The 23,985-nt window shown below is 51.8% G+C and overlaps 1 protein-coding gene across 1 annotated transcript in view; it reads left to right on the top strand.

Annotated features, from left to right (window-relative positions):
- ADCY5 (adenylate cyclase 5) overlaps window positions 1-23,985 on the top strand; it is a 153,099-nt gene that overhangs the window by 104,749 nt on the left and 24,365 nt on the right. The window contains exons 6-12 of the mRNA XM_030858428.3: window positions 1,691-1,849; window positions 2,714-2,855; window positions 4,795-4,935; window positions 11,544-11,566; window positions 12,491-12,635; window positions 13,910-14,007; window positions 17,484-17,571. Coding sequence (XP_030714288.2) covers window positions 1,691-1,849; window positions 2,714-2,855; window positions 4,795-4,935; window positions 11,544-11,566; window positions 12,491-12,635; window positions 13,910-14,007; window positions 17,484-17,571 — 796 coding nt within the window. The remainder of the gene's footprint in view (window positions 1-1,690; window positions 1,850-2,713; window positions 2,856-4,794; window positions 4,936-11,543; window positions 11,567-12,490; window positions 12,636-13,909; window positions 14,008-17,483; window positions 17,572-23,985) is intronic.

Here is a 23,985-nt window from a genome sequence, read left to right as displayed (position 1 = left end):
AGGAGGACTGGCTGGCGGCTGTGCTGTACCCTGTGCCATGGCAGGGCCTTGCACCCCAGGCCTCATGTCTTCTCACAACCACCCAGCCAGGGGTAGAAATCACCAATCCCATGTCTTCACAGATGAGAAAGGTTGGGCTCACAGAGGCTAAACGGCTCCCCAGGGTAATACTGCTAGGCAGGTGGATGCAAACACAGGTGTTCCCGTTTAAGAAAGTCCATCCTCCCTGCCAGCAGTAGCAGCCAGGATCTTTGGCCGATTCTTGGTCACTGCTGGCCACAGAAGGAGCCCCAGTCATTAAGCAACATGGACAAGCCCAGCTTACAGGTCAGCCAAGGGAGCAGGCCAGAGATTGCGTCCAGGTTCCAAAACTGGGAGCTTTACAAGTAGACTGGGTGGGGCAAAGGAAAAGCCACAGTGGGCAAGGTCAGAGGTCAGAGTAACTGGCCCAGAAGGTGGCCGGGTCCATCCCGTTTGGCTCAGTTCCTTTCGGCAGTGTTTGCCGAGTGCCCCTGTGTGCCCGGGCTAGACAGGGGGTCCCTTGCCCGGAAGCACAGAGCCTGTTGAGGGGCCAGGACTCCCGTTGCTCTGATACCAGGCATGCCCAGTGGACACCATCAGGTAAGAGAGGCAAACTGCGGTGGGAGGGGCCAGGAGGGGGCAGTTGATTTCACTGGGAGGACCCAGAAAGGCTTCATGAAGAAGGTGGCCTTGGAGTGAAGCCAAAAAGGTAGAATGAGAGATATCAACCTAAGCCAGTGGCCAGAGGCCCTGTGGATGGAAGGCACAGCTCCAGCAGAGGTATTTGCAGAGTTGATCCCAGGACGAGAGAAATAGATGGATGACATAAATACTCCCTGTGGTAGGTGTCAGCCTCTCAGTGGTGGGGTGGGGTGAGAGCTGGAGCCCACATGGTGGTCCTGCCCACCAGGCCAAGTCGGACTGCCGGCCCCATGGCTGGCTGAGTGGGTCCATCCCCAGGGAGCCAAGGAAGGTCCAGGTCCCCAAGAAGTGCACATTGTGACCCTCCCCCCAGAGCACCGGCTCCCTTTTCCACAGACCCTGGGCCCCAGACGCATACCCAGAGCTGTAGAGCTTCCATCCCACTCCCCCTCCTACAGGCGGCCTGCCCCGAAAACGTGCATGGTGCATGTGATGGGGTTGGCGCTGTCTTCTAGCACGTGGAGCACCCCTGGTCCCCTGCACCTGCCCCAGCTCCCCTATCTTTCCTGGGCAGGACCTATGTTCTCTTTTTCTCCATTATCCTGCTAATGTCGAAGAAGCAGCAATGTGGGTAAATCCGAGAATTATATGAGTGGGGTTTGGAGTGACTATAACTTTCCTGTCGACTCAAATCGGCACTAACGTGCGCTTGCATTTTCAGAACAACTTAATTATTCACTGAGGGTAGCGCTGGCTCAGGTGCCCTCGCTGGGGAGAAGCAGTGGGCCTGGGACGTAGTGTGAGGCACTGCGCCACCTTGCGGGCAAGCTGGGAAGCAGCGCCTCTCACAACCCTCAGCCCCTGGGCACCAGGGCCCAGCCCTGCCCTTCAGGATGCGCAGTCTCAGACTCTGGATTTGGGCTGGCCTGGAGAGAAATGACTCTTTGACCCCTGCACCTTCTCACGCACCCTGACCTCTGTGCCTGGCCCTGACCCCCTCCCGGCCTTACCCCTACTCCATCCCTAGGCTGGTCCGGGAGGTGACAGGTGTCAACGTGAACATGCGTGTGGGAATCCACAGCGGGCGAGTGCACTGTGGCGTCCTTGGCCTCAGGAAGTGGCAGTTCGACGTCTGGTCTAACGACGTCACGCTGGCCAACCACATGGAGGCTGGAGGCAAGGCGGGGTGAGTGAGTGAGGGCAGCTTCCCGCCCGGCCCACCCAGGTGGCTGTCATGGGGAAAGGGCTAGGGTGGGCAGGACCGGGTAGCTGCAGCCCTGGGGTTGGCAGAATTTAAGTGGAATTCCTCTAGTAACCAAGCACTGACGCCACACATGGCAACTTGTAGGGAGCGTGGCCCCAACCTTCACCCAGAAAATATTTACACAGAACCTGGCGGCCTGTCGTGAGACGCAGGAGGTCAGGGTAGGCTTCTAGAGGAGGGAGAACCCCTGGATAATTCCGGGGGTGGCCAGGAGGTGGAAGGTCAACTGGCCTGGCAGACGGGGCAGGATGGGGGCAGGTGAAGAAGGTGAGGGTCAGGGGAGCTGCCAGGCTGAGGACAGGCACAGGCAGAGGAAAACACAGTACTTCAGGGAATGCAAGTAGAGCAGATGGCCTTTTAGGAACCAGTGGGAGAAACAGTGCCTGTGTTAAGGACGTGCATGCCAGGCTGGGGAATTTGGACGCAGTCCTGCAGTCAGCAGGAGCCACTGCTGGCTCCTGAGCAGGTTTGCAAAGTTTGTGAGACCGGAGGCCGTGCTCTCCCGGCAGGCCGATGTGTTACATCACTGTAATAACGTGATGCCGTTGTGATGCGGTGTGGTCTCGGTGAACATGAGCTGGCGAGGGGCCCACCTTGCCATCTTGATGAGGTTGGAGGGATACAGTCCATTGAGAGATCCAGGTAGGGGTTAGCATTTGAGTCAGAGTTTGGGGCCCTGGGATTCGAATGCTGACTGAGTTGCTTCCCGTTTGGTTCTGCATGGGAGCAGGGGTTCTGAATTCACGTCTGCTGCCCTCCTCTCCCTGCTTCCCCCCCTACCCGTAGACGCATCCACATCACCAAGGCCACACTCAACTACCTGAACGGCGACTACGAAGTGGAGCCGGGCGGTGGGGGCGAGCGCAACGCCTACCTCAAAGAGCACAGTATCGAGACCTTCCTCATCCTGCGCTGCACCCAGAAGCGGGTCCGGGGACCGAGGGCTGGAGTGGGGGGCGGGGGGGTGGGAGGGCTTCATTCTTTGGGGAGGAACGTTGCTTAGCCTGCTGCTTCCTTCTCCTCTTACTCTTTCGTTGAGGCAAGTCCTGAATTTCTTATGCAGTCGTGGTTCCCGCATCTCAGGAAGGACGTGAGAGCTACAGGCTTTGTAAAGGCTGGTGGCAAAGAGGGGAGGTTTTCATTTTGCTTCTGTTGCAGAAAAAGCAACAGACCTCAGATCGGTTAGTAACAGTACAGCAGAAGGCCACGAGATGGAAAAGAAGCATCAGGGAACTCTGTATACCACGTCCTTTATTTCCATCTCGTTCCTTGTCTGTTACCTAAACCAGGTGCATCTCGCTCGCTCTCTGCCTGTCCTTATATACCTCTGTTTCTTGAAACTCTGTCTTTTCCCCTCTTGCACTTTCCAGTCTTTCTTCTTCCTTCTTTTGTCTCAGCCCACACTTGCCAAGATATAAAACTGAATTATTAGCAGACTTCAGTGTTCTATTTTTGAGAGTGTCACGTTCCACGTTCTTAATTTTTAAAGCAAACGAGAACATTTTATATTTTACATTTTTCCTTAATTAAAATGCCTTTTACTTATAAATCTTTCAATTGAATTTATCTATTGGTCAGAGCCCTTTGATAGAGAAAAGCTTCCCTGTTTCTGTCCTAAGGAATTAGACTGAAGACAAAATTAAGCTGCGAGAAAAGCTCAGAGAAAGTCTTGGAGACAGCAAAAGTAGATTCTTCAAGGTGGGCAGAGCTCTTTGAGGCAGGTGTCCACCCTGAGAGGGACATCAGAGGGACACCTCACCCTCCACACATCCCAGCACACAGGACCTGGCTACGAGGTGCCTCTGAGGGAGCGGTCTCAGGCCCTGCCACAGACATCGGGAAAGAGGGATGGGAGGATTTAGGTACTCTGGGGAAAGCACTTAGTGGCTTAATTGACTCATTTTAAAGCATTTGCTTGTTGTTTGGCTGGAGTATAAATGAACCGAAATCCTCCCAGGCCCCCTCCCACACTCCTCCTGTCTGCTGGGCCCATAGCGCCTCTAGCCTCACCTTCCTGCCCCGCCCAGGCTGAAGGGTTACCCTCTGCCCTGGGTCCTCTGGGTCTTGATTCTTCTAGCTTGACAAGTGGCTCAGAAGATGAAATGGAGACAGAAAAGGACACCCCCCACCCCTCCAGCCCCGACCCAGAGCAGTGTCTGCTGAAGCAGGCTGTGTCCCCTCCCCTCTGCCTCTGATCTGGCCGGCTCCCTTCCCAGGCTCAGGGAGGGAGTTGAAGGGAAGGCCACCCAGGTCCCCCCAGGGCCTCTCCAACCCTCCACCTCGAGCTCATTTGGATGGATGGACAGATAGGTTGTGGTTGGCACGTGGAGAGCTGGCTGAGGCCCCGTTGCTGTATTTGTGCAATGCTCGTCAGCCCTTGCATCTCACGTTCTAATGACCCAAACGTCCGGAAGCTGCAGGGCCTGTCCTACTACCCGCTCTGCTAGAACATGCCTGTTTTGGGGTGGAAATTGGAATCTCATGTTTCCTCTCCGTCCATCACCCCCCAAGCACTTTCAGACCCAGGCTCTGCCCACATCTAAAATTCTATGCCAGCGACAGATGTTCCCATGCCCCTTGGCTTTCTAACAAGACAAACCTCGTCATCCTGTTCTGCTGCCTCCTACCTGAGGCTCCCAGCTCCCAGCCAGGGCTGGCGCTGGGGAGTTCGGAGGGATTTAGGATGATTTCTTGGGTGAGCTCTAGGATCTTGGCAGACCTCAGGGCTCCGGGCTGTGCAGAGAAGGGAGGGAGGTACTGCCTTAACCCTTACCTGGCCAGGCACCTGGGAGGAATGAGAAACTCCCTACTTGGGCTCACCTGATGGACCCTACCCACAGGCTGACGCATCTATGTTGCTCTCCCAGAAAGAAGAGAAGGCCATGATCGCCAAGATGAATCGCCAGAGAACCAACTCGATCGGGCACAACCCACCACACTGGGGGGCCGAGCGCCCCTTCTACAACCACCTGGGTGGCAACCAGGTGTCCAAGGAGATGAAACGGATGGTGAGTAGCTGGCAGGGCAGTGTGTGGGCCGCACTCTCCAGGGCTAGGGCCTTCTGTGGGTGTGAGGACTGGGCCAGGCCCCTCCTGTTACCCAGAGAATCTGAGAGCCACAGAAGGGATCGTTGGAAGGGGGCTCACCCGGACTTTGGACCAGGAGACAGAGCGCCTGACTTCCGGCCCTGGGCTTTCTCCGTGAGCCCCACCGTCTCTTGGCATGCTGGATTTGGCTTTGGAGCAGAGCGGTGAAGCCCCTTCTTCCCTCCCCCTTGGCAGACCTTGCTGGTGTAGGCTGGAAGCAGACCCATCTGGCTGGACTCAAGGTCCAAACACAGCCTCCAGGGCCTCTTGGCCCTGTCTGGGGAGCCCTGGGGAGTTGGGTGGGCACAGGCTTGTCAGACACCTTCCAGCATCTGTTGCATTTCCCAGGCAGTTGAAACACATCTTCTGGCCCAGTCGCTCAGAAACCATCCCAGTGCTTTTTGGCAAGTGCCAGGTGATGGTCTTTTTGCCCTCTGTGCTGAGAACCGCCCTGCTAATTCCAGTCTTCCTGTGGGAGCACGCAGGCTGAGTGAGCAGAGGCCGTGGTAGGGGTGCTGCCTCCATCTCAAGGGACCCTGCCGGCCTCAGAGGACAGACACCCTCAACCACCCCTGCACACAGCAGGGACGGGCTAATTCAGGATGCCCTGCCTGTGTTCTATCAGTAATGCTAGAAAGAAGACTTCAGAGGGTGGGAAGAATAGAATGAGGGATGACAAGAAGTCAGTTTGAAGCAGTTCTTTATTTTTATCTGAGATCTTGGCTTCTGCATCTGAGCGCACTCCTCAGGTCAAGGGCAGCCTGGTACCCAGGCAGGAGTTGCCCGCTCTGAGGGAGGGATGGGTGAGGAAGCCGTGTGTGTGTGTGTGTGTGTGTGTGTGTGTGTGTGCGCGCGCGCGCGCGCATGTCCGCTGAGTTCCCACAGATCCAGGTAGAGGAATGGGGGGCCATGCCGACACTAGGATCCCCACGTTGGGGGCCTGTGGATCAGACTGGGTTTAAGCTGCAGCAGCAGGGATTAGAGAGAGACTCCATGGGAGTCCAGCTGAGTCGGCAGACAGATCCAGGGGTCTGAGGGAGGGGACAGGCTAGGGACCAGTCATTCTGCTCCTTGGCAGCTAGCAAATAGCAGATGACAAAGGTTTAAGGAAAATGTACAGAAGCAAAAAGTGAATTGAGTCAAGATCACCATTTTAACTTCTGGTGGTAAAGAAACAACTTGGAGGACACCAAGGTCCTAAGCGACGAAGAGTGGGAAAGGTCAGCCTTGCCCCAGGGCTTTGAACTTAGACGTCCCAGGCCTGGTCAGTGCCACCCAGGGCTCCAGGCCCCACTCCTGCTCCCTCCAGGCCCCTCCCCAAAGCAAAGAGCAGTTGCTGGATCCCCCCCCTGTTCTCACCTCAGTTCTTGAATCATCTCCTGTGGACTCTCTACCCACTTGACCAGGACAGCCAAGAGGTGAGAGAGGGAGTGAGAGGAAAGGGGGAGACTGAGAGCAGAATGCAAGGAGGGAGGCTCTCATCCAGGTGGGAGGAAAGAGGAGGACAGGTCTCAGGAAGACCAGAGCGGGAGGACAGAGAGGGTAAGGGGGAGATGCAGGGCAGGGAGCAGGAGATGAGGGAGAGCAGGGAATAAAAAGATGGGACAGGACAGAGGTGGAGAGGAACCACCAGCAGGCAAGAAAGGTGCCTGCTGGTACGTTCTCCGTTTAAAATCTTCGGAAAGTTCTTTTCTTTAGCGATATTTGGTGTAGGTGGACTCTTTAGGTATTTCAGAGTCTCCAAGGGGGCAGTTTGGACTATAAGCACCGATTTGGCAGGCATTAATCATTGTTAGGACAAGAAACCTTGGAAGAATTAGCAGAAGGGCTGTAACTGGGGAAACAGTCTCACGGGAGACTGGCTGTCAGAAAGGCTCCTCCGTGGTGTTGGTTGCTTCACCCAGTGGGGAGGGAATGCAAAGTGATCAGAAAGCTCGGGGACACCCCTGTAGAGGGAGAGAAGAGGCTCCCCATCCCTGTCCTTGCTGGGCAGAGTCACCCGAGGGGCCAGCATCAAAGTACCATCCCCTGGGCCCCTGCCAGCCCAGTGTCTAGGCCAGGAATGGGATGGGATCTGGCAGCCGCCAGGCACACCATTGGCTTTTGGTGTTAAACTCGCCCAGAAACCCTTGGGAAAGATATGCAAAAAGAAAGCTTCTACCCTGACTTCCACTGAAGATGCGGTGGAGGGGAGGGGATTGGATTAAGCAGTGACTGAGAGCAGTTAGAGGGGAGTAACTCGTAGTCAGCAGTTTATTTCTTTAAATCTTGTTCCAACTTTTACTCAGCTTTTAAGATGTAGTAATGAGCTGTGCTGGTTTAGGCATGAGTGTTGTAAGGTCTCTAAGGTTCTTTTTTTTAAAATTATTTTTATTTTTATGTATTTATTTTTTAAATTTATTTATGTTTTGGTTGCGTTGGGTCTTCGTTGCTGCTGGCAGGCTTTCTCTAGTTGTAGCACACAGGGGCTACTCTTTGTTGCTGTGTGCAGGCTTCTCATTGCGGTGGCTTCTCTTGTTGCGGAGCACGGGCTCTAGGCGCGTGGGCTTCAGTAGTTGTGGCACACGGGCTCAGTAGTTGTGGCTCACGGGCTCTAGAGCACAGGTTCAGTAGCTGTGGCTCACGGGCTTAGTTGCTCCGCGGCATGTGGGATCTTCACAGACCAGGGCTCGAACTCGTGTCCCCTGCATTGTCAGGCAGATTTTTTTTTTTTTAACATCTTTATTGGAGTATAATTGCTTTACAATGGTGTGTTAGTTTCTGCTTTACAACAAAATGAATCAGTTATATATATACGTATGTTCCCATATCTCTTCCCTCTTGCGTCTCCCTCCCTCCCACCCTCCCCATCCCACCCCTCCAGGCGATCACAAAACACTGAGCTGATCTCCCTGTGCTATGTGGCTGCTTCCCACTAGCTATCTACCTTACGTTTGGTAGTGTATATATGTCCATGCCTCTCTCTCGCTTTGTCACAGCTTACCCTTCCCCCTCCCCATATCCTCAAGTCTGTTCTCTAGGAGGTCTGTGTCTTTATTCCTGTCTTACCCCTAGATTCTTCATGACATTTTTTTTCCTTAAATTCCATATATATGTGTTAGCATATAGTATTTGTCTCTCTCTTTCTGACTTACTTCACTCTGTATGACAGACTCTAGGTCTATCCACCTCATTACAAATAGCTCAATTTCGTTTATTTTTATGGCTGAGTAATATTCCATTGTATATATGTGCCACATCTTCTTTATCCATTCATCCAATGATGGACACTTAGGTTGTTTCCATCTCCGGGCTATTGTAAATAGAGCTGCAATGAACATTTTGGTACATGACTCTTTTTGAATTATGGTTTTCTCAGGGTATATGCCCAGTAGTGGGATTGCTGGGTCATATGGTAGTTCTATTTGTAGTTTTTTAAGGAACCTCCATACTGTTCTCCACAGTGGCTGTATTAATTTACATTCCCACCAACAGTGCAAGAGGGTTCCCTTTTCTCCATACCCTCTCCAGCATTTATTGTTTCTAGATTTTTTGATGATGGCCATTCTGACCAGTGTGAGATGATATCTCATTGTAGTTTTGATTTGCATTTCTCTAATGATTAGTGATGTTGAGCATTCTTTCATGTGTTTGTTGGCAGTCTGTATATCTTCTTTGGAGAAATGTCTATTTAGGTCTTCTGCCCATTTTTGGATTGGGTTGTTTGTTTTTTTTTGTTATTAAGCTGCATGAGCTGCTTATAAATTTTGTAGATTAATCCTTTGTCAGTTGCTTCATTTGCAAATATTTTCTCCCATTCTGAGGGTTTTCTTTTGGTCTTGTTTATGGTTTCCTTTGCTGTGCAAAAGCTTGGAAGTTTCATGAGGTCCCATTTGTTTATTTTTGTTTTTATTTCCATTACTCTAGGAGGTGGGTCAGAAAGGATCTTGCTGTGATTTATGTCATAGAGTGTCCTGCCTATATTTTCCTCTAAGAGTTTGATAGTTTCTGGCCTTACATTTAGGTCTTTAATCCATTTTGAGCTTATTTTTGTGTATGGTGTTAGGGAGTGATCTAATCTCATTCTTTTACATGTACCTGTCCAGTTTTCCCAGCACCACTTATTGAAGAGGCTGTCCTTTCTCCACTGTACATTCCTGCCTCCTTTATCAAAGATAAGGTGACCATATGTGCGTGGGTTTATCTCTGGGCTTTCTATCCTGTTCCATTGATCTATCTTTCTGTTTTTGTGCCAGTACCATACTGTCTTGATTACTGTAGCTTTGTAGTATAGTCTGAAGTCAGGGAGCCTGATTCCTCCAGCTCCGTTTTTCATTCTCAAGATTGCTTTGGCTATTCGGGGTCTTTTGTGTTTCCATACAAATTGTGAACTTTTTTGTTCTAGTTCTGTGAAAAAATTCCAGTGGTAGTTTGATAGGGATTGCATTGAATCTGTAGATTGCTTCGGGTAGTAAAGTCATTTTCAGGCAGATTCTTAACCACTGCGCCACCAGGGACGTTCTCTAAGGTTCTTTATTAATAAAAAGGTTGCCGGGAGATCGTACGTGGATTCCTGCTCATCTAACCAGGCTCGGGTAAGCTGTGCATTCTTCAGAGGTGGCAGGCTGGGCCCAAGTGTTCCCCACAGCAGCTTTGCCAGGGCAGGCCTGCAAACCAGAGTCTGCACCTCAGTGTGGACGAGCAGAGGGGCCCACGGCCTCTGGTCTTGCTGTAGGTCAGAAGGAGAGGACTCGGGGACCAAACAGAAGCACTGAGCTGAGCTGCTCTCCAGAAGTGCGGAGGCACAACGGCAGGAACCCATCTGAGTGTCCTCCTTGCCGGCTGGGGACCGTTGTCCTAGGACTAGAAAGCAGGTCGGGGGACTGGAACCCAGTCTGCTGGCCTGTGTTCTTAAAGGCCCTTTGCCATGGTTTATCCACCAAAGTGTTCCCTGACTGCGGTCAGTTCACCACCCCAGCCCGGCACACAGGAAGCCTAGAGCGGACCTGGCCCCCAACACCAGCCCCTGCATACCACCAAAGGAGCACTGGAGGAAGTCCGAGACACGTTCATTAGACACATTTCACGTATAGTTCTGAGCTGTAGAGACCAGCGTAGGCATAATGTGGCTTGGATGTCCTCCGAGTAAAATCGTTGCTGGCCCCTGGGGTGGAGATCAGCGGGCCAGCCCCTCGCCATGGTCCACAGAGACTGGCCTGACTAGACTCTCTGCCGCCCACTCGAGCTTGTGCCCTAGAGATCCTGCCTGCCCCCAGATGGGGCACTCACATGAGAGACCCCAACTCCTCTAGCCTCGAGTGGGGACAGTGAGGTGGGCGGGGCCCTGCAGCCTGGACCAAGGGCTTGGTGATTCTCAGAGGATGAGGAGAAAGGAAGACAGCCACTGGGCAGCCCGGGAGGAGCTCAGAGCCCACGGCTGGGCACTTGGATGTGGCACTAGGGGCTGCCAAGCCAAGGAGCCTTGAGCTGGTGAGGAGAATAGACAGCACCTCAGTGCCCACGGGCCCCACGTCTATTTCAGAGCCCGGCAGCTCCGGCTCGCGGAGAGCATCGTAAACCCCACTCCTCAGTGGGAATGAAGAGATCTGTGTTCATTTGGGGTTTGGGTTCCCCCGACATTTGCCAAGCCCCCTGGCTGCCCAGCAGCGTGTTCCATGCTGGGCCACAGGGACAAGAGGCCACCCTCTGTCCTTGTCTTGGCAACCTGAAGCCGCCTGTCCTGGGGTGCTTGTGCCTCCCCCACTGCCTTCCTGATCCCACCCCTTCCCATTTTAGGGGCCCCTCCCTCCATTCTGCCACAGTTGATCAGACCCTGACGCACTTCTGTCCTTTATAGATGAACTCTAGGTAGGGCCTTGAGTTTGGCAACCAGTAAGGGCCCTTCCCACCCTCACCCCTGCCCTGTGTGTGTGAACATCAGAACAGTAATCAAACCAGGGCAGGCAGGTTCCTCACCTCCGGGGTCCCCAGCCAGCTCCAGCCTTAGAAGAACACATTGGTTCTCCGATACCAGAAGAGCTGTTGCAGGTAACCAGAGTTTAGCTTTCTTAAGCTCAAAACTTGTGAAGTCCCAGGAGATTTTATGTGTGCTTGGCGGGAGTTGGGGGTGTGTGAGTGTGCATGAGCTGTGTGTGTGCACAGGTGTGCACAGGCGTGTGGGGATTGATCGGCCTGGCAGTTTCTCTTATTTCCATCTGAGTAGGTGGCAGAATTGGGAGGGGACCCACCAAGCCCAGGGTCCAGGAGGAGGGTGAAGGAAGGTCTGGGGAATGACAAGGAATTGGGTATGGGGACACGAAGAGCTTAGACTCATGGACTTTGCCAGTGGATGAAGTAAAATCACAGTGCGCCCCCAGCGTCTAGCGTGGAGCCTGTCCCAAACCCAGCTGTATTTGCCAAATGAAGGAGGGAGGGGATGACTGAGTGACAGTGCTCTCTGTGACCTGTGAGAGGGGATGTGCTGCAGCCTCCCCGTTTCATCCCCTTGGTTCTCATCCTCCTCTCCTCCTCTCTCCGTCCCTCTCTTTTAGGGCTTTGAAGATCCCAAGGACAAGTGAGTAACCTGTCCTTCTTCACTTCAGCTCCCTCGGCCTGGGGGACGTCTCCAAATGTGCCTGGAGCTCAGTTTCCGTACTCCATGGAGAAGGAGCCCAGGTCTCGCAGTCTTGGCTGGGAGTGAACAGAGCCCACTGCACCTGAGAGACGAGCAGCCCGGGAGCCCAGGCCCCCGGCGGAGAGGCTGGGCCTGGGCATCCCCCATTTATAATCTCCACTCCACACACACACACACGTATGCACACACAACACACTCAGCACACGCATGTGTGCGCGCGCACACACGCGACTCCCAGGAAGATGCAGGCTTTGCACATTGGTTGCCAGCGCCTGGCCACGTCCCAGCACCCTGAAGGAATGTGCCTGTCTCTCTCCTCCACTCCCCAGTCTCAGGGGCTGTTAGAAATCCCACTCGAGGACTGGGCTCCACGCTACAAGCCGAGTGTTTAGTTCAGCACCCAAAGATTGTGAAATGTGCTTCCCAGAGAGTCCCCTGGGCCAGGCGAGAGCAGCCAGGTGGCTCCAGGCCCTGTGGCAGAGGTCTTGCCTCCTGGTTTCAGCCTTCAATTCAGGATGACAGTACAGCTAGAGAGTGAAGAGCAGAGACTGTTACCTGTAGGGGAAAAACAAACCCTTGAGAATAATTCATGTTATCATTATCATTTAATAATACATCAATAGGGTTAGAAAATCCTTATTGTCAGTGAGGCCCCCCCAGCCCGCGGGTCTGAGCCTTGGGCAGTGTTCTGCACATGTGAGTACTCGGGCTTCTGGCCCGTCCTGGTGCCAATCCCAGCTTCCCCACCCCTTATTAGAGCTGATCAAGCCCCTCTGATGGGTCCGGGTGTGCGGGCTGAGCCGTCCCCCTAGCGGCGCCCCCTGGTGGTCAGCCTGTCTTGTGTCTGCGCCCCTTGCTCCCCAGGAACGCCCAGGAAAGTGCGAACCCCGAGGATGAAGTGGATGAATTTCTGGGCCGTGCCATTGACGCCAGGAGCATCGACAGGCTACGATCTGAGCATGTTCGCAAGTTCCTCTTGACCTTCAGGGAGCCTGACTTAGAGAAGAAGGTACAGCACCCTGGGGGGGACCACCCCCCACCCCCACCCCCCTACCCTGGTGCAGAACCAGGACCAATGGGAGGGAAAGGAGGCAACAGGACGGCTCCCTCCCCTGTCTCCTTCTTGTCACTTCCATTTCCCACCTCTGATGCTATCCTACCCAGGAAATGGGGGTTTTAGGGAGACTTCCTTGGTGGAAAAGGATACATCTTAATTTCTTTGTGTCTCAGTTTCCTTATCTGGGAAATGGGGATTTTTAACATACCTACCTCATGGTGTCATAGTGAGGATTAAACATCCATATATGTAAAACACATGAAACAGTACCTGCCACATAGTAGATGTTCAATAAACACTGCTATTTGTATTATTTTATTGCTATTGTTATTATTATTATTATTATAGTTTCCAATGGACCATCCAGCTGCCTTTGGCACACTGGAAACTCAGAGTATTAGAGTTGGAAGGGGCAGTCAAGAGCTCTTTGTCCTGTCTCCTTAAATTGTGACTGAGAAAATAAAGCTCAGAGTATCTGGGTGACTTGCTCTAGGCCACCCAGTGAAGTAGTGACAGAGCCAGAACAAGACCCTGGTCCATGGTCTTTGCTACATGTCACAGGGTCTCCCATGTGTTCCGTCAACATGGGCTCCTGTGAACTCATGCCGTGGTCAAATGAGGCACGCCTAATCAGGAGGGAAGAATTATGGGAAGGGAACTTAGTCTGTTTACCAGCATAAATGGAACTGACTCATGCATTACCCTCTCTGGGTGACTTTCTGCCAGCACGGCCATTTGTGCAGCTGGTTGGTGTCGTGGGGAGGGTGCGGGCTGGGAGTCAGGACCTTGGAGATGAGCTCTGTGACACTGGACAAGTTGAGTGACCTCTCTGATCCTCAGCTCGCTCATCTCTGAAGTAGAAACAGCAGCAGTCCTGTGCCTATTTCCTGGGGCTCTCGTGAGGATGTGCAGTGATGGTTGTAAGCCCCAGCACGTGTTCTGGTGTGTAGTTGGTGCTCAGGAATGTGAGCCGTGATCATTATGAGTTATTCTCATGGTGACCCACCCTGCAGAGTTTCTGGTTTAGCATAATTCAACGGCCCTCCCCACAGGCACCACCATGTAGTGAGTGGACTGGTTTCTTGAGAGCTAAGGCCTGTGCTGGTTCTCGACTGGGTCTTCCAAGTCTTGGGAGCGTGCTGTCCCAGGTGTGTCTGGGGTGGAGGGGGGCTGGAGCAGACAGGGCCAGGTGCCTCCGCCCACTCACCCTGCCCGTGTCCCCTCAGTACTCCAAGCAGGTGGATGACCGATTCGGTGCCTACGTGGCATGTGCCTCGCTCGTCTTCCTCTTCATCTGCTTTGTCCAGATCACCATTGTGCCCCAGTAAGTACCCCATCCCTCCCGGGCTCCCTCCTCTGGCTGCAGGGGCTCCAGGGGTGGGAGGGGAGGTCATGTAGGAGAGCAGAGGTGGGAGTCTGAGCTGAATTTGCTCAGGCAGGGAGAAAAGTTTACAGTATTGTCCTCAGTGAGACCAGGAAGCCAAGAGTCTGCCTCCCCCATGATGGGTAGGCCATGTGCTCATTGCAGGTGGAAAACTTCTGTCTGGGCACTGCCCAGCGCACGGGAGACCCCTTCTCTCCACTTCATCCTCTCATCCCATTTTAACGCAGACCACTGTTGCCCATTGAGTCACCCAAAGTATTCACCAAGCTGGTTTCTGCATGACCTTTGGTTCTTGCAAAAAAACAGTATATCTTCAAAAAATAAGGGTTTTATGCTACTCCAGATATTTCAAAGAATGGATTTCAGATTCTGAAGACTTTTCTCTAAGAGGTGTTCCTGAAATCTTCTGAGGACTGACTGTGTCACTGAGAGAGGCCTGTGGCTTCCAAGGGGACCACTCTGAAATGGGCTGTTGGACATGAAGTGTTTGTTAGGTAGTCGTTCACAGTAGGGTCACAGCTAAGTGAGAAAGATAACCTCTCCATGTATGTATGTGTGTGTATATATATGTATATATGCACATATATATATATATATATACACACATATTTTTTTACTTTTTATTATGCAATATTTCAAACATACAGAAACATAAAGTAATTAATATAATCAACACTCATCCCCTAGATAGAACAATTGTTCTTTTTAAAAATTATTTATTTATTTATTTATTTTTGGCTGTGTTGGGTCTTCGTTGCTGCGTGCAGGGGGTTTTCTCTAGTTGCGGCGAGCAGGGGCTACTCTTTGTTGCAGTGCGCGGGCTCCTCATTGCGGTGGCTTCTCTTGTTGCAGAGCATGGGCTCCAGGTGCACGGGCTTCAGTAGTTGTGGCACGTGGGCACAGTAGTTGTGGCTCGCAGGTTCTAGAGCACAGGCTCAGTAGTTGTGGCGCACGGGCTTAGTTGCTCCACAGCATGTGGGATCTTCCCAGACCAGGGTTTGAATGTGTCCTCTGCATTGGCAGGTGGATTCTTAACCACTGCGCCACCAGGGAAGTCCCAGAACAATTGTTAATATTTTGAAAGGTTTTTTAATCTATCTTTTTCTGATTTTTTTAATTGAAGTATAGTTGCTTTAGAATGTTGTGTCAATTACAGGTATATTTCTGATTTTTTAAGGTAAATTTTAGACACAAGGACATTTTGCCCCTAAACACATCAATAGACACCTGTTTTAATGGCATTTTGCTTCTTAACCACAATGCTTTATGTACCAAACTAAACTAACCCCAGTTCCTCTATAATCATCTAATACCAAGTCTGTATTCAAATCTCCCAAACTGTCCCCCTAAATGTCTTCTACTCTTAGTTTATTCACAGCCAGGATCTACTCAAGATCCGCTGGATGCGTTTGGATATGTCTCATAAATCTAACTTAATCTGGAAGAGTCCCCTCACTCCAACACCTTCTGTTTTTCATTTTGAAATAATTATAGACTTAGAGAAAGGGCACAAAAGTACTACGGGGAGTTTCTGTACATCCTTCATCCAGTTTCCCGTGCTATTGACAACTTATATAACTGCAGGAGAGTAATCAAAATCAGGAAATAACACTGCAATGATATATGAACTAATCTGTAGGCTGTGTTCTGATTTCATCAGCATTCCCCCAAATGTCCTTTCTGTGTTCCAAGAGCTGGGCCAGGGCCCCACATTGGATTTAGCTGCTGTAGCTCCTTAGTCCCCTCCCATCTGTGGTGCTTCCTTGGCCTTTACTTACCTCTCATGGCCTTGGCACTTCTGATAAGTACTGGCTAATTGAAGTGTAGACTCTCTCAGATCGGATTTGTCTGATGCTTTTTCATGATTGGATGGAGGTTATGTATTTTTCACAAGAATCCCACAGGAGTGGCGTGTCCTGCTTGGGGCATCACATCAGGAGGTGCGTGGCGTTGGCATGTCTTATCACTCAGTGCCTTTTATTTTTAATGGTACTTATCGTTGAAGAGATGGCCCTTGCGTTTGTGTCTGCTATGACCCTGTCAGGATACCACACACTGGCAGCCAGCTGCACCCTGGTTATGCAGGTAATGTCCGTTGCCCCCTGCACTGAGACCGTGCAGAGCTGGTGGGATTGTGGGTCTTTGCTGTCATAGGACTCATTTCCTGTATTGAAATGGAGCTATAGGTATCATAAGCAACCTAGACTTTCCGTCCCATTGCAGCTGAGAGTCCCCTTCACTTGGGGGCATAATCCTGCCTCTTTGCTGCTTCTGTCTTTCGGTAGCGTGGCTTGGGGCCGGGTTATACCAGATCCCTGCTCTGCCCGCAGTAGCTTCACTCCCTCCTCTGGCCACAGCTCCGAGCTGCTAAGGCATGGATGGAGGTCGTTCTCTGGCCGTCTCTCTCCAGGGACGCCTTAAAAGCTACTTTAAAGATCTTTCTTTCCCTCTGAAGAGAGTTCTCTCCCCTGTTCTGTTTGTTTCAGGCAGCTAAGTGCCGGCTTCTGGGGGAGCCTGGAACAAAGATGCCTCCCTAGAGGCCTTCACCTGCCTTCTTGTGTCCTCCACCTGCCTTTAGCCTGCTGACAACACCTGTCATGTCAGGCTGTCTCACTCTCTGAAAGGGAGAAGGGGTTTCTGGGGCCTCCTGTGGTCGGTAGGGAGTGCTGTGCCTCGACCAGCCCCTGCCCCAGGAGGGCCACAGCGGGCTCCGGATGGAAAGTCACTTGCAGTTCTTTCGCCCGAGGATACTAGCCCTTTGTGAACATTGAGCTCACCTGTGATCTGCCTCTGTGAGGAGGGGCAGCAGGAGATCCTTGCAGTTTTTACGGTTGTTGTTGAGCTGGGTGGGAATAGGGGAACAGAAGCTGAACAGGACTTGTGCGTCTGGCAAGTAGGAAGGGGACAGGGTTTAGGGACTCTGCCCTCCAAAGGGACATGTCACTGCTGTTTCTCAGAGTAGCTGGTTGGGCTGTTGACAAATGCATTTCTATAAAGGATGGCCATTTATCAAACCAGTGTTCAGCCTTCAGAGTTACTTGTCAGGCCATAAGTGACTACCTAGAGAGAACAGCCAGGTGATTTTTAAAATGGGTCCTTCCAGGCTAAATGAAGTGAGTCTATGGATAGCTAAGAATTAGGCAAAATATTGGGCAGGTGTCACCCCGTTCTTCGTTTGGCTCCTGTGTGGGCTATGCTCCCCCAGGAAAGTGACAAGACCGGGAGGAAGGGCAGGAGCCAGACCGTTACGGAGGCAGGTTCCGAATCGGTTCTCAAGGCTCAGTAATCCCTCCTCAGTGAGTCAGGGGCCGGGCACCCAAGACTGGGCAGGAGGTGCAGCAGAAATGGAGCAAATTCTGCTTCCTTCGCGGGGCGTCTCAGAACCCCAGAATTCCCCACCTCCTCTCTCCTTCCAGCTCCGTGTTCATGTTGAGTTTCTACCTGACCTGTTTCCTGCTGCTGACCTTGGTGGTATTTGTGTCCGTGATCTACTCCTGCGTGAAGGTGAGTCCAGCTTATACCTGAACCCCAGCTGCCTTCTTCCCTCCCTTCCCAGCCCACTGATAGGGCCCCTCCCAGGGGCTGGAGAGTCACACCCGGGATCCAGGCGCCTGATGCTGGATCACAGCTCTTGATTGGCATTCGCAGCAAGCCAGACTGCAGGGGGCGTAGTTTGTCCGAGGAGCCTTATTTGTACTGGCTGTTTCAGTTAGCCTTTGCAAATCTCTGCAAGAAGATACTGTTGCTGTCTCTTCTGTCTGTCCCCTGGGTATCAGGTAGGCCAAAGGAAGGGCACGTAGCACAATGCCTGGCACAGAGCAGTGGTCAATAAACATTTGCTGAAAGAATGAGTGTGAAAGGGATCGCTCTTGACACCCCTTCTCTGTTCCAATGTGCCCTGGAAATGGCCCTGGAGGGAGGCCATAGAGATGATGGCTTTTGAGCTGCCCATCGTATAGATGAGAGGGAGACCCAGAGTGGTTCATTGTTTCAGACGGGCCACACAGCTAGTAGCATGGGCGTGAGACCCTGTTCTGTGTTCTTCTCCCACGCCACCTCTTAGGCATGCTGTGTCGCCATCCAAGCTGTGTCCTTCAAGGGGACCTGACCCCAGGTCACTAGGGTCTGTTGTAGAAATCACTCAGGTTCCTGTTTGCCTTGCCCACCAAGCCTCTTCCTCAGTTCCTTCGCCACTGGTTTAAGAATTCCCATGGGCCTTCCCTGGCAGTCCAGTGGTGGGACTTTGCCTTCCAATGCCGGGCGGGGGGGGCGGGGGCAGGGGCGTGGGATGGTGCAGGTTCGATCCCTTTTCCGGGAGCTGAGATCCCACGTGCCTCACGGCCAAAGAACCAAAACAAAAAAACAGAAGCAATATTGTAACAAAAATTCAATAAAGACTTAAAAAATGGTCCACATCAAAAAAAAAAAAAAAAAAAAAGAATTCCCTGATGGGGCCAGGCTGGTTCCAGAAACCTCTCTGTCCCAGCAGAGACAAGCTCTTTCTAGCTTCTGCTGTAACCATTTCTCTGCTCCTCCCTGACACTCACTTGGAGCCAAGCCCCTGGGGGGCCCAGGCCCTGCCAGCACTCCCTACACCCTCTGCGGTGGGCACCGTGTTCTCCTTCCTGGGGGATTGGACCTTTGTCGTCTCCAAAGTCCCCTTTCTCGCTCCATCCTCCAAACAGAGTCCTTCATTAGGCTGTAAACTGTTTAATCACCTGATGGTCAAGATCTTGGTGGACTGATTGTCAGAACTGGAAGGACCTTAGAAGCATCTGGTGTGCTGCAGTGTGCCCCTGAGCAGGTGCAGAAGTGGATGCCCAGAGAGCGGCAGGACCGGCCGGGGTCACTCGGCAAGTTGAGCAGTGTGCTTAGCCAGTTCCTTCACTGCATCGTAGGGGTTAATCCTGGCTCCCTGCCTCTCCACCAGCTCCTTCCTCAAGGCTATGACCTCCCTCCTGCTCTGTGTTCAGTCTCTCATGCCTTTTGGTCTTGACGTTGTCAGGCACCCCAGCCTGCTTTTCCCCCGGTGGACAGTCCCACCTTCTTCCTCCCATGGCTGGAAAAGCACGCCGTACATTCACAAGAGCCAAAAGGTGGAAGAGACCCAGGTGTCCATTAACAAAGGGGTCCCCACCCCCCGGGCCTCGGACTTCCACGGCCTGTTAGGAACCAGGCCGCACAGCAGGAGGTGAGTGGCTGGTGAGACAGCGAAGCTTCATCTGCGGCTCCCCATGGCTCTCAGTACCGCCTGAACCCTCGCTTGCATTAGCTCCTGAACAATCCCCCCCAACCCCGTCCGTGGAAGAACTGTCTCCCACGAAACCGGTCCCTGGTGCCAAAAAGGTTGGGGACCGCTGCATTAACAGATGAACGAATAAACAAAAGTGCTATGTCTGTACAATGGAATATTGTTCTACCATAAAAAGGACTGAGATTCTGACACATGCTCCGACATGGATGAACCTTGAAGACATTACGCTAAGTGAAAGAAGCCAGACACAAAAGGGCATATATTGTATGATTCCAGTTGTATGAAATATCTATTCTAGACAAATTCATAGGGACAAAAAGTAGACTGCAGGGTAGCCTGGGCGGGGGGAGGGGGAGTGGAGAGTTATTACTTCTTGGGTACAGAGCTTCCGTTCGGAGTGATGAAAGGGTTTTGGAAATAAATAGCAGTGATGGTTTCACAACACTGTGCAAGTAATTCACGCCACTGAATGGTACACTTAAAAAATGGTTAAATTGGCACATTTATGTTATATATATCTTACCACAGTAAAACAACCTAACAAAAAGCATACCATAGCTAAAAGGCCCTCTTAAACATGCTTTGACTGAACACTCAAAAAAGAATCTTAAGTTATAAACTGAGTCAAAGTCATTGTTTTGTTTGTTCATCTGAGGCACTTAAGTAGGCTGTTCAAATCAGAATCAAAGCTATCTGTTGTTTACAAGCTGTAAACTGGAGCCGAGCTTCTCTCTTTTCTGTTTGCTGCTTTGGTGAACCTGAGCTTCATGGACTGCATTTGGTTTGTGTTGCCTGACTTGCGTGTGTATCTGCTGGTGGGAGAAGAGAAGGAAGCAGAGGGGGAGGAGGTGGGGAGGGGAGGGGACGGGCCCCGCCTGCACTGGCCATTTTAAGTTAGTTCCTGGGTCTAGTGAATTCTTTTTGCCACTGTTAGAGATTATTTATAAAAGTCATTCCTGCCTCGTGTTTTATAGAATCGACCTATTTTGTAATCAGTGTCACAGTCAATAATCTTGTTCTCAATTCCTTCGTCCAGCCCAGTGATCTTTCTGATGGCTCTGAGGCCTCAGTTTCCCAAGGGGGGGGCCGGTGGATGGAACACTCCCCTCCCTGCGCCGACTCCATTCTGCCCACCTCCCCACACCCTTCCCACCAGAGGAGCCTGCTTCTTCCATCTTGCAGTTGTAGAGCTTCTGTAAGGAGTTTGTTTAGAAAAAAAGTGCTCTGTGACTTACCAAGCCTGAAACCTGCTCATCTGGACCAAGAGTTGAAGAGACACTAATACCCATCTTGGGCTCCTAGCTGTGTGCTTCTCTCACAGCCTCTGAGAAGCCATTGTCTCAGCATTTATCCACTCTCTGGAAAGTAGACCCCGACCTGAGCAATTGTTTGTAGCGTGAACTCCTCTTCCAGTTAATAATCAGTCTTCTTTCCTCTTTGTGTTGTGGATTAACTGCATAGTAAGATGTGAAAGGGGTAAGTCTCCCTTTTGGCATCTCTGCAGCAGGGCGGCCTGGCCCCCCTTCCCCTGTCACACTGCCTGCAGGCCGACTGACTGAAAGTTGATTGTATCACCTTTTCAGGTACTGCTGTGAAGCTGACTGGACTGGAATTTTCAGTGTCATTCTGTTTCTCCCTGTGAAAAGATTTGCCAGAACTCAGACATTTTTCATCTGATTTCCACAATTTCTCAGAAGTCATGCCTAGTGGCTTTCCGATGAGATATAGCAGTTCCTAAATTACCCCTGCCTGCTATGGGCTCCGCAGGTCCAAAGCCAAACAGTTCTGTCAGACGTGGTCTCTTTCTCTGTTTCATTTACTCTTCCAGTTCCCCAAAACAACTTGGACTTACTTTCTTAAATCATCCATATTTTATCCTTTTCGAAGAGAGAAACATGAAGAAAGTGTGGTCTGAGTTAGTCAACGTAGTCGTCTTAGCTGTCTGTCAGGGAGCAATTCCTGGGTCCTTTCTGCTTTTCTGAAATGTACTGCTCACCGAAGGCTCTGATTGTTTTTTCCATCTTGGGCCTGTATGATCTTTTCCTGACACAGCTTGGCCCAGGTCACACACACACCCCTAGATTTCTCAGAGCATCAGCTGCCCTCTGGAGCCCCTCTGTCTCTGGGATGCCTTGTCCTAGGGATCCTCCCCTGAGCGTGTCCTTCTGGTGAAGCTGTCTTAGAGGGCCAGTCTGAACATCTGCACACACCACTCCTTCCTTCCCTTGGCATCGGTGCTCATCTGGGCTCCAGAGCTGCTTTCATCAGAGAAAACCATGCTAAATCCCTTCTTGCCGTCACATGTGGTCCCCAAACTCAGAGAATCTCAAATTGGTAGGGGCCCGAACAGTGAGGCAGCCCAGACACCCTCCTGAGGCCGGAACCCCTTTGCATAACCCTGCAAGGGGTGGGCCAGCCTCTGCCGTGTCAGCTCCAGGGATGGCGAGCTCACTCACGTCTCCTGAGTGCAGCCCCTTCCCTCCTTGCCCAGCTCTGACTGCTCTGTCAGGCCCCCTGTGGCTTCTGCCCCCTCATCCTGTGAGGCAGCTCAGGCCTGCCCCTGACAGTGCCAGCACTTCTGCTGCCACCGCCCACGTAGGTGGAAGAGAGTGGCTCCCTTCTGTCCCCGCACTTGACTGGGCCCCCTTGCTCTCCAGTGGCTCATTAGCACGTTCTCACTCAGAAGGCCAAACTCTGCTTTCCTGCAGTTCGGGGGTTGGGTACAGACAGGCCCAGAAGGAGTACTCAGCTACAGGGCCGCGCATGTGTGTGTGTGTGCGTGTGTGTGTGCGTGTGCATGTTTAAATCTCTTTCATCTTCTAGGCTGCTGGCTCCCTCTTGGCTTGTCTCCCACTGACGACCTGGACCTGATTGTCTGACCTCCTGGAAACTGACCAGGGCTTCCTCTAGGCCCTTGTCTGCTCTGTGCACTCACCTAAAAGCCTCCTCTCCTCTCCCCGAAGCCTGAAGCTAGCCAGGTCCCACCTTGCCGGCTCTCCTTCCTACCACGCCCTCCTGACTCCCATCCACAGCTTCTAAAACAGGGCCCTACTCCTCAACCAGTACCTCTCACCTCCCAGCTGGCTTCTGTCTTGTGACGACTTCAGAATCCCCACACTCCCCTTTCCAGAGGCTCGGGGTCACACTTTGTCCACTTGAAGAGGATGTGTTGCTGTCAGGCGCATGTTCGTTTGGGGGTGGAGAAGTCTTCATTTTCAGGAAGGAGATCTTAGGTTCCTCCCATGGCTTTTAAGTCAAGCCATCTTGGGTCCAGAGCCCAGCCATGCCACCTTGACCAGCGTTTCCCAAACCTTTAAGGTGGCTTTTATTATATCCACTTTGCAGATGAGGAAAATGAGGCTTCAAGCGGTTAGACAGCCTTCCCTAGGTCCCGAAGCTAAGAAGTGGTATCGCTGGGGTTTAAACCCAGATGGTTCTTGACTCCAGAGCCCACAGTCCTTCCCCTCCAGGACACTGCCTTTGTTAATATGTCCAGTTGACCGCTGAAAGGCCAGGTGATAAGAGCAGTAGTCAGCGTCTACCGTGGGCCAGCATCTGCCTGTCTTGTTCTGAAGTTTTCATGTCTTTAAAAATATTTTTCTGAAGTAGGAGCCACTGCTTCATTTATTAACTCCTTGTCAGAAAGTCTGTTTTCTTACATTATTTTGCTGTCAGATTTCATCACCTTATTTCATTCGTGCAATACCCTGGTCCCACGTGACAGACAGGGAGCCAGGACCCCAGGGAGGTCATTGATTTGCCTGGAGACTTCCTGAGAGGCCAGGATCAAAACTGTCCCTCACCTCAGTCATGGTTTATTAATTGTGTCGCCATTCCCATTTTTCAAGTTGAATTGATTTGAATTAATCATATTGGGGTTGGAACTTTTTCTTTCAATTGATTCTTTTTCTGAGCTCTGATGGTGAACAGGCACTGAGCAATTGGTTTGCACAGACACAATCATCCTCCCAGAAAAATGCTCTCCAGGATCTGTATGCAGCTGTAGAGCAGGCCTGCGAGGAGATTCTACTCCAGGTGAAGAATTTTATTGTCCACACCGGGGTTAGTAAAGGTGGGATTTGGGGTCAACATACAGGTGAACTTTTTGTTACAGGAGATGAGATACTCTATAAACCAGTGCCAGGGCAGGATGTCAAATCTTCTGGAGACTTCAAAAAGGCAGCAATTCCTGGGTTCCTGCTGAGACTTTAAGTCAAGAGCAGGTCTTTTGAAAGGGTGACAAGGGAAAATGGCTTGTAAAAAGGCAATGCATTGAGGTAATCACTCATTAGATGTTAGAGCTGTAGCAGCGGTCCCCAACCTTTTTGGCACCAGGGACTGGTTTCGTGGAAGACAATTTTTCCACGGGCGGGATGGGGGTGGGAGGGGCTGGCTCAGGCGGTAATGCGAGCGATGGGGAGCCGCAGATGAAGCTTCACTCGCTGGCCCGCCGCTCACCTCCTGCTGTGCGGCCTGGTTCCTAACAGGCGGGGGGTTGGGGACCCCTGAGCTATAGTATTCCAGGTTGGATTTTGTTTTAAAAGCCTGCAGTTCTTCTCTGGGTGACCCCTGTGGGGCTCCTGGTCCCAGGTTCACCAGGAAGCCTGTGTGCATATACTGTTCCCCAACCACCTTCTATAAAGGCTTTACCATCTTCTAATAAG

Source organism: Globicephala melas, chromosome 4 (assembly GCF_963455315.2).
Source record: "Globicephala melas chromosome 4, mGloMel1.2, whole genome shotgun sequence".
In the NCBI taxonomy this organism is placed as follows: Eukaryota; Metazoa; Chordata; class Mammalia; order Artiodactyla; family Delphinidae; genus Globicephala; species Globicephala melas.
Note: the sequence above shows the minus strand (reverse complement) of the source record. Positions and strands in the feature narration are given on the sequence as shown.